The sequence below is a fragment of the Prunus avium genome, chromosome 5, assembly GCF_965620075.1.
Source record: "Prunus avium chromosome 5, drPruAviu1.hap1.1, whole genome shotgun sequence".
Classification (NCBI taxonomy): domain Eukaryota; kingdom Viridiplantae; phylum Streptophyta; class Magnoliopsida; order Rosales; family Rosaceae; genus Prunus; species Prunus avium.
The window spans coordinates 29,138,371-29,147,332 of NC_142288.1; the positions used below are offsets into that span (position 1 = coordinate 29,138,371).

At 36.7% G+C, this 8,962-nt stretch overlaps 1 protein-coding gene across 1 annotated transcript; it reads left to right on the forward strand.

Moving 5' to 3' along the window:
- The first annotated feature begins 5,636 nt into the window (after window positions 1–5,636).
- On the forward strand, window positions 5,637–8,176 carry LOC110754064 (uncharacterized). The gene is made up of 4 exons (XM_021955063.2): window positions 5,637–6,110; window positions 6,550–7,560; window positions 7,670–7,766; window positions 7,908–8,176. The coding sequence occupies exons 1-4, from the start codon at window positions 5,746–5,748 to the stop codon at window positions 8,043–8,045; spliced, it is 1,611 nt and encodes a 536-aa protein (XP_021810755.1). The 5' UTR covers window positions 5,637–5,745; the 3' UTR covers window positions 8,046–8,176.
- The last annotated feature ends 786 nt before the right edge of the window (window positions 8,177–8,962 follow it).

Below are 8,962 nucleotides of genomic sequence, written 5' to 3' on the forward strand. Positions count from 1 at the left end.
TGTGATCTGTTGGGTTGCAGCTAACTTTAATAGGTATTTCATTCATTCCAATGGGTGTCTTTTCAAAAAATTGATTCCAATGGGTGTGTATTCTAATTTTCTCGTTGACATCCCCTTAAAACAGTGGTTAGCAAACAATAGAAAGATCAGTAGAAATAGATACTTTTGATAAATGATGTAAGGAAAATTGTCATGAAAAGAAGAGAGTAATTCAGTAAATTCTTACCCCCTTTGTATGATTTTTGCCTTGACATGGTATAAACCCGGGTTCGATTCCTTATTGGTGCATTATTTGCGGGGAGGGGATAGCTCAGTTGGGAGAGTATCAGACTGAAGAGCAATATATACGTAGTGTGGAATTATTGGTGAAATTATTTGCGGGGAGGGGATAGCTCAATTGGATCGACGCTCGGTTGAGCGGAACATTAACTTTGGTGGTTGGACAAACACTATTGTTAAGGGCAATATATACGTAGTGTGGAAAGTTTATCTTGCTTTTGAGTGCGAAAAAAGCAACCATTGCAAATGGCCGCACTCCTAGGCTGATGAGGGCTGGGTATACTCATACTGGAGTACACAGCTAGTAGTGCTTCCTTAGAAAAAATAAGGTGTGTGTAAATCCTGGATACCAGGAACAGTGCTGCCTTAGTAAAAAAGGATACATAGGCAATTGAGACTGTTACCTTCCTGTATCCATGTAAAGGACAAGATAGAAAAGAAACCATATCTGTTTTACGTTCCTTCACTTTAGTTGTCTTGATAATTTTCTTATCTAGTCAGTAGCATTTACAATAATTTCATATCATGAACAATCCTAGTCTCTCTTTTACAGTTGATATTTCATGATCGTTGGTTTGCTTGTAATGAATTAGCAAATTGTAAATCAACGATCATGAAATATCAGCTGTAACAGTCGTTGATTCTCAATCTCATGACAATTAAGTATTAATTAATGGAAGTATCAATCGAGCTTCTCGATTAAAATGAATCAACAATTTTAATAGGTCTGGTCTGCTATTTGACAACTAGCTAAGGGTCTTATAGACTCATAGGCTTAGTTTGGTATTGCTTAACTTAAAAAATAAGCAGCTTTAAAAAAAAGTTTTGGAGATTTGGGTGTTTGGTAAAACAAAAATAAGCTGCTTATTTAATAAGTTGCTGTCATTCAAAGCTGAAAAACAGAAGCAGGTGGGGAGCTGCTTCTGAAAACTGCTGCGAGGAGAAGCATGCGGAGGTTTAAATGAAAATTTCAAATTGCCCATATTGCCCTTATTTGTTTCACACAATTACATGCTATATCCTCATCATCCCGAGTTCGAACCTCCCAAGTGTCGTTCCTTTTTTATTTTCTGGATTGCTCGCCTCATCCTCTCCTCTCTCTGCAACTTGCTCCCCTTCCTCAATCCGTCAAAGCTACCATCTCAACCCAAAACCTCACCAACCCACCTCCCTATTTTACAGACCCAGAATATCATCCTCTCTCTGCAACTTTTTCCCTTCCTCAATCCCTCAAAGCTACCAACTCAACCCAAAACCCCACCAACCCAGCTTCCTATTTTACAGACCCAGAATATCATCCTCTCTCTGCAACTTTTTCCCTTCCTCAATCCCTCAAAGCTACCAACTCAACCCAAAACCCCACCAACCCAGCTTCCTATTTTACAAACCTAGAAGATCTCCTTCAGCACCCAGATTACCAACCAATTATCTCTACGGCAACAAAAAATTCAACACCCAGATTACCAACCAATTATCTCCTTCAGCAAAAGAAAATCAAATCCCCAAGAGGTGGGCATGTAGAAGAAAAGACGAAGAAATTTATAAAATTAAAAAAAAAGAGGGCGGGGGTTGCTGGGAAGGTAGAAGTAAAGAGGAAGAAATTTAAAAAAAACATGGGAAGGGAAGAAGTCTTGGAAGGAAGAAGAAAAGAGAAAGGAGAAGAAGAGGAAAGGTAAAAAGGTTGAGAGATGGGGGGCCTAGGAAGGAAGAGGAAAAGAGGAAGAAAAGAAAAAAACTGGGACGGGTGTCTTTATAACAAGAATTTGTATGAAATCACAGCAAAAACAAGTTTTGTCTTGAAGATTTTGGATGAGGAAGATGACGAAAGAAAAAAACAGAGGAAGAAGAAAGGAGGAAGGAGAGAAGAGGGAGAGGAAAAAAAAAATTGGGGCCCCTGAAGGAAGAAGAAAAGAGAAAGCAGACGAGGGAGAAAGAAAAAAAAAGGGAATGGGGGCCTGGAAAGGAAGAAGAAAGGAGGAAACAAAAGGGAGAAAAAAGTATACATTTTTTTATTTCTTATGATAATTTTAGGTATTTTAAAAAAATTCATGGTGCCTTTTATTGTCATTATACACTCTCACAGCACTTCTATAAAAAAGTTTACCAAACATTATAAGACTACTTTTTATACTCACAGCACTTTTACAAATATAGATTACCAAACACTCTGCTGCTTCACTTCACAGCTGTTTATTTTCACAGCACAGCAGAAGCAGTTTTTTTTAAAAGCACAGCAATACCAAACTAAGCCTAGTCTGCTGTGGCACGAGAGATATTTGGTGTTCCCTCTTGGTTGGGCCAATAACTCTAATAACTTAAAAAAATTTCACAGGTGATATTTTTCTTCGATTGGATATGATAGAAAAGAAATATCTCGAAATAACTTAAATGCAAAGTATAATTGCAAACAACCAGGCACATCAAAATTTATTCTATTAATTGTTCACACCCAAAAAAGAATTATATATTCTACCAACATGATGTTATCCAACTGTAGTAGTCAAAGAAAATACTTGTGCAAAGCTATTCATCTCATCATCTACCAAAATCATATCTTCCCAAATTGTGAGCTCCAATCTAAGTCAATATATGAACTTGATCCAAAAAACCAGGCCAATGCCTTCTAGAATAGCGTCTACATCGGCATCCGTCATATTTTGATCATACGACTTATAATGTTCGTACACATTACGCATGAACCTTAGAAGATCCGACGGGTACACACCTGTATACTTCCTACACTTACGATAACGATAGACTTTATACAGAAACGTCTCAAAATCCTTGGGCGAACTGTTCCAATTCTGGTACACTTGTAACTCAAGTCTAGAGTTGAAGAGCGAAGATTGGCTAAGATCATGATGAGTATTTCTCAAGTACCGCATCCTTTCAACGGGACTCAATAAAAATGGGTGGTCCACCAGCTTTTTTACGTAGTTTGTATAACTGAAAAGAGGAAAAACATAAACAAAACAAAACTCATAAACACATTTAACAAGATATAATTCACCAAGAAAAATAGTTCAAAATATCTTACCTGAACGCTGTATCTTTGTCAAAACAATTAAAAAAATTATCTCGCTCAAGCCATTGAAAACCTGGACACATCATCCCCTTCAACAAGTCCCTGAAATCTTTCAAGTCTTTTATTTTCTTCGAACTTTGGTCAACTTCATCAAGGTCATCCAAACAAGCTCCGATTTTTATTAGTTTGAGTTGATCGCCAACAAAAACGTAATTGGTCAGTTCGCTCAAAGAACCATGGTAGAGTCCACATCCATGAATGTGAGAAATTTGCTCCAGTAATTCTCTGTCAAATCATGGGATACATTAGTTAACCATACCATAAATTAATAGCAACTAAAACAAAAATAATTATTACGCTCACCGTATTGTAGTACGCCAGAATTCACTTAGGCATCCATTGCCATCATTCAAGTCGACCTTATCAGCATCACTGATTTCCTCTATTTTGTCTAACCACTCAGATAGTGTCATGTCAAACCTATCAAAGCACAAACTCCACCAACCCTTTCACCATAGCTGCCATTTCAGCCGCATCAATGGTCGTATCTTCCATTGGTTTTTGTTTGCAAAATGCAAACATCAATGGTCGGAGAATTCTTCTATCAGACACTCTTGTCATCAAATGAAAATTTTCATAAACTGTCCTTTCGGATTCTTCCCCATCGCCCATATTTAAAAATGTCACACGTGTTCCATGGTCATCTTCCTTAGAGTAAAGTTCCCCTTCATAGTAGTTTTTTCCACTAAGATAATCAAAGTGAAACATGTAGAAGCTGACTCGAGCACCCATTACAACAGTACTTATGCCATTGTTACGAACCTCATGTTGGGCGTATTCGTAGAAATTATTGTCAGTTTCCATTACCTGAAAATTAGGTTATTTGATTTATTCATTTTTTTCTCGATATTAGAAAACTCAGATATCCTTACACACACAATTAAGGACCAACATTGGAAACGGATACAAACTCGAAACAGGCTAAATACAAGAAAAACCTGCGATTAGACAAATCTAGCAACAACAAAAAAAAAAAACAAAAAAAAAAAGACAACCTAAAATGATCAATTTAGCAACAAATTTAAACGGTACAAACAACACATGAATTATAATTAAACTCATAAATTTCTTTACACAATATTTAACATACATTTAAAAAATAAAAAAAAATAAAAAGGAAAGCAAGGAAGAGTGACTAGTAGATATGCAACATAAAGGGGAACATCAATGAAAATTCACGACACAAAATTCGAAAAATAGTTTTTCTTCGAAATACAAAACAAACAATACTATTATTTTAATTAACTTAGTGAAATCTCTTAACCAAAAAAAGTATCCTTGAAAGAATTTAGTGGCTGGATTTTAAGTAAACTGCAAGAGAGATGCGTGAGAGAAAGCTTATGAGAGGTAGCACATGAAGCTGGAAGAGGCTTATAGATTATTTTGCAAATATTTTCTTTTTTTGAGAGAACTTTGCAAACATATTAATTACCAACCAAGAACAATATAAATCAGTTTGCAATAACGATAGTTGTTAGCTTAAAAAAGATCCTAAAAAGACCGAGATGCACAACTCTTAACTAAATAGAAAAAAACTACACAATGTTAAAAAAAAAAAAGAAAAACTAGATTGTGTATGAGAAGGCATAATGTTACCTTTGATTATCGTGGACAAAGAAGCAAAAACGATACGGAGTTGAAAGAGAGGTCCAGCGGCACCTTTGATTAACGAACGAGAGTGAAGCAAAAAAAGATACTGAGTGAGAGAAATCCAGGAGGGAGGGAGAGAAGATGGTAAATTATAATTAGTTATAAACCCTTAGTTATATAGGAGTCTCAACTAAACCACTTACTCAATTGGCCCCAAAAGCCAAAACCGAATCTCATAAAACGAGTAACAACAAACCCAAAAATCATAAAAAGGGTAACATGAGATGAGGCCAAAAAAAAATAAACTGGGAAGCAGCATAACATCATGAAAGGGCGTTTTACGTTATGCGGGAAAGTCTTTTTCATGCTTCCTATATTATTTGTTAGTTTGCTGTTTCTTCATTCCAAAAAGAAACGAAAAAGTTTACTGTTTTGTTTTGTTTTTGTTTGATGCGAAAGTTTCCTGTTTCTTTCTTCCTAATAAATATATATATAAATAAAATTTTCCTGTTTATACCTTCCAAAAATAAGAAAGATACAATAATAATAGGTTTCCTGTTTCTTCCTATAAAAAAATATAAAAAGAGAGTTTCCCGTGTCTAGCAAGATTAATTAGTTCACTATATAAATACACGCTCTGTGCAATTCAGACTTTACAAAGCATCTGCTCTTCTATCTTTATTTCTAGAATTTTGAACGGCCGCGGCATTCCCAAACCCTCATATATTCCCTTTACCCCCCAGCCTCAATTTGGAATTTTTTCAATAGCAGAGGCCCTATCATCCGGTACCATGTCTCAACCTTCCACCGCCGCTAAGCTCACCTCGGGCCAAGACCATGTGGCTTCACGCCAAGATGATCTGCTGGGCAAGATATCGGAGATGGAGAAATCTGTGGGCAAGATATCGCAGATGGAGAAATCTGTGGGCAAGATATGGGAGATGAAGAAATCTCTGGGCAAGATATGGGAGATGGAGAAATCTCTGGGCAAGATACCGGAGATGGAGGAATCTCTGGGCCAACTGTTTGATTTGACAAAATCAATAACGGAGGAGCTTTGCTTACTACTCCCCATCCCACACGTAACGTCGGCCATTCCAATTTCCACGGTGATTGACGGCAGTCTCAACCATGAGGCTGTTAATCTTTATCCAAGGTCAGTGCATTGCTTAGTGATTTTATCTTTTTTAATTGTTGTTTCTCCGTACAAATGTTGATGTTCTTGGTTCGCATTTTTCTTATTCAAGTTTTTCGATCAATTTTATTTTTGTTTAGTTTCTCGGAGAATTTTGCTTAAGTTATGCATCTTTAATTATTCAAAGATTCTTGCATGGAAAAATAAACAGCTTCTACCAGATAAATTATCTACTCCTACACTTTCATTCGCAGTTCGTAGGAAATTATTGATGCATGCATGCATTCTTACTGTTTTGTTTGTATTTACGCCTATATATGTATATGTGCTTACTAAAGTAGATGCTGTAGCTTGCCTGTCCAGCTTGAAAAGATTAATTTACTCTAAGGTACGTAGGTGGTAGGTGTTTGAAAAGATTAACTTGATTTGAATGTTGTACATATCTCTCTTCTCTGTCCAGCAGCTTGCCTGTGGATTGGGAGCATGCATCAACTAGATCTGTATATTTATTGGTGTCTTCTTATGGGCGCGAATACTCTAATGCAATCTATGAAGTGAAATTCAAACACGGAGCAGGAGTCACTCATGAACCCCCAGTAGTTGGACTTGTTGCCAAGTTCTGTGAGGGTATATGCATTCAAGCTGCACGGAATTTCAACCGCTCCAAATTATACCTTCTTATGCAGGAAGGTGGATATATTATTGACACCAACAATAATAGGTTAACACAGTCATCTATTCCTCCTACCCTAGCTCCTAAATCAATAGCAACTGTTGTGTCTGCGTATGACAAGATTTATTGTGTTGCAAGTCCATCATGCTTCCCACTAAGTTCGGAGCCCTCATTTGAGAGATATGATCCTGATCAGAATATTTGGGAGGAAATGCCTTCTTTTCCATTTTACAGACATTATGACACCTATATGGATATAACCGGTTATGCCGTTTGTTATGGCGTTATTTTGTTTTCATTGTGCGGGTGGAAAGAAAATAATTTCGATGTCGTTGCTTTTCATGAGAGTAGAAAGCGATGGAATCGAGTGCAAGTTGACACTTCTATTCGTTATGCTCCTTTCCACGGGAGGGCCGTGGTTGTCGGCAAGACTATATGTGCCTTACATGGGGATGAGTTTATAGGATTCTCTTTTAGTATGGACAAAGGTAATGACGATATTATTGCATACTCCCTAAGAAAAATGTTTGTATTGCGAGGCCTGGAGATTGCGAGTCCACCATGGCCATTTTGTGACTATAAGACAGAGTATTTAGTTCATTTGGGGAACCTGGACTTTTTCCATGTCAAGACTGGTTGTTGCGATGTAAATATCGAGGTTCAATTTCTTTGTATCACCACATTTCAAGTTGTTGTTGGAGATGGGGGAAGAGATATGATCAAGACCATAAATTCAACTGTTCATTCCGTGGATATCAAGGACCTTGATTGGTTCTGGCTTGTTTTCTGCTTTACACCGTAAGTTTCCTTCACATTTCTTATGTTTTCATCAATAACATTAATATGGTGTGTTGGAGTTTTGTTACCTTTTTTTTATGTAACAAGGTTTCTCATTTTTATGACTCAGTGATTTTGGAGATTATGAACCCACTTCGGATAAACAAGAATGCACTATAGATGAGAATTCTAATCTGGTTGGGGGGAATTGCACGACAATGGCAAAGGTGAAAAAAATGTGCTTACATGAAATCTTTGTATTTATTGAATGACTGTGTGGATCAAGAGACTAAATTGTTTGCATGTCTATAAGTGTTTTTATTAGCCTTTGAGTTTAGTTTTTTTGTTAATATAATTGGGTTTTACAGAAAGAAGAAGCCAAGCAGGGAATAGCCACCAAGAAGCTGGAAGAAATAGCCGCCAGGCAGCTTGAAATAAGAAATTATAGGAGAATTTGCACCTCAAATATGCGAATTCAGAAGCCTCGGAGAGCCACCACCACCTAGAAGAAAAAATTTCCTATAATCTAGTCTAGGTCATTTTAATTTGCCTCTGTTGACTTGTTTTGGCTCGACTCTTCTGAATGTAAAATTTTTCAGAGGAAATGGTAACTGCAACATCATATTATATTATAGTATTTGTGGGATTTTTTACACACAACATCATATTAGTTATATATATGTATTTGAATCTCTAGTTATTATGCGGCAGCAGAATACTTTTTTTTTCCCCTTCCTTATCCACTAACTTTTTTATTCAACAGATGGGAACTTTTTGTACAGTTACCTTACCTTACTTTTTTATTCCACGAAATCCTTTGTTGTTGTTCTTCGAAATATATTGAATTTCTCTTCAACCAAGACCCATTTGTTCTGCTCAGCATTTGCAGCTGGTGGGTGTATCAGGGATTTTACATTTTCTTAATCTAATTATGCATTTCCTCTGGGTGTGTTATTCTTTCTTCTCCATAAAATCGTTTGCTTTGTTCTGATCTAGGGTGTCTTGAATTATGGCTTTTGTTTCTGTCTAATTAGTTAAAAAAATCTTTTCTTGGTTGGGGGTTGATTTGATGTCTAATTCTGAATTTTTAGTAGTTTGAAAATTATTTGTAAAAAAAATAAAAATCAATGTGAAGTGAAGCAATGCAAATTTTGTAATAAAGAAAAAAGAAGAAAGAACCCATGTATTTCCACGGGCCGCCCGATTGGAAGCGAGCCGGCGGTCGGCTCTTTGTATCGTGGAACTTTGATGGGAGAGATGAAAGGTTCAAGGAAGTCGACGGGTGATCCTTCGAAAGATTAAGTACAACGAAGTTGATCAAAATGTCAATTCGGAGAAAGTTTTGTTGTCCAACGTTCAATCCACAGTAGATCAGTATCTTCAACACAAGGACCGGTCAAGATGAAAAGGATAGTGCTACGGT

Excerpts from the sequence above, each read along its gene's own strand:
- LOC110754064 (XM_021955063.2), top strand. The coding sequence starts at position 5,746 with ATGTCTCAACCTTCCACCGCCGCTAAGCTCACCTCGGGCCAAGACCAT. Across the intron at positions 6,111-6,549 it reads GCTGTTAATCTTTATCCAAG|CAGCTTGCCTGTGGATTGGG; the intron begins GTCAGTGCATTG and ends TTCTCTGTCCAG. Across the intron at positions 7,767-7,907 it reads ATTGCACGACAATGGCAAAG|AAAGAAGAAGCCAAGCAGGG; the intron begins GTGAAAAAAATG and ends TGGGTTTTACAG.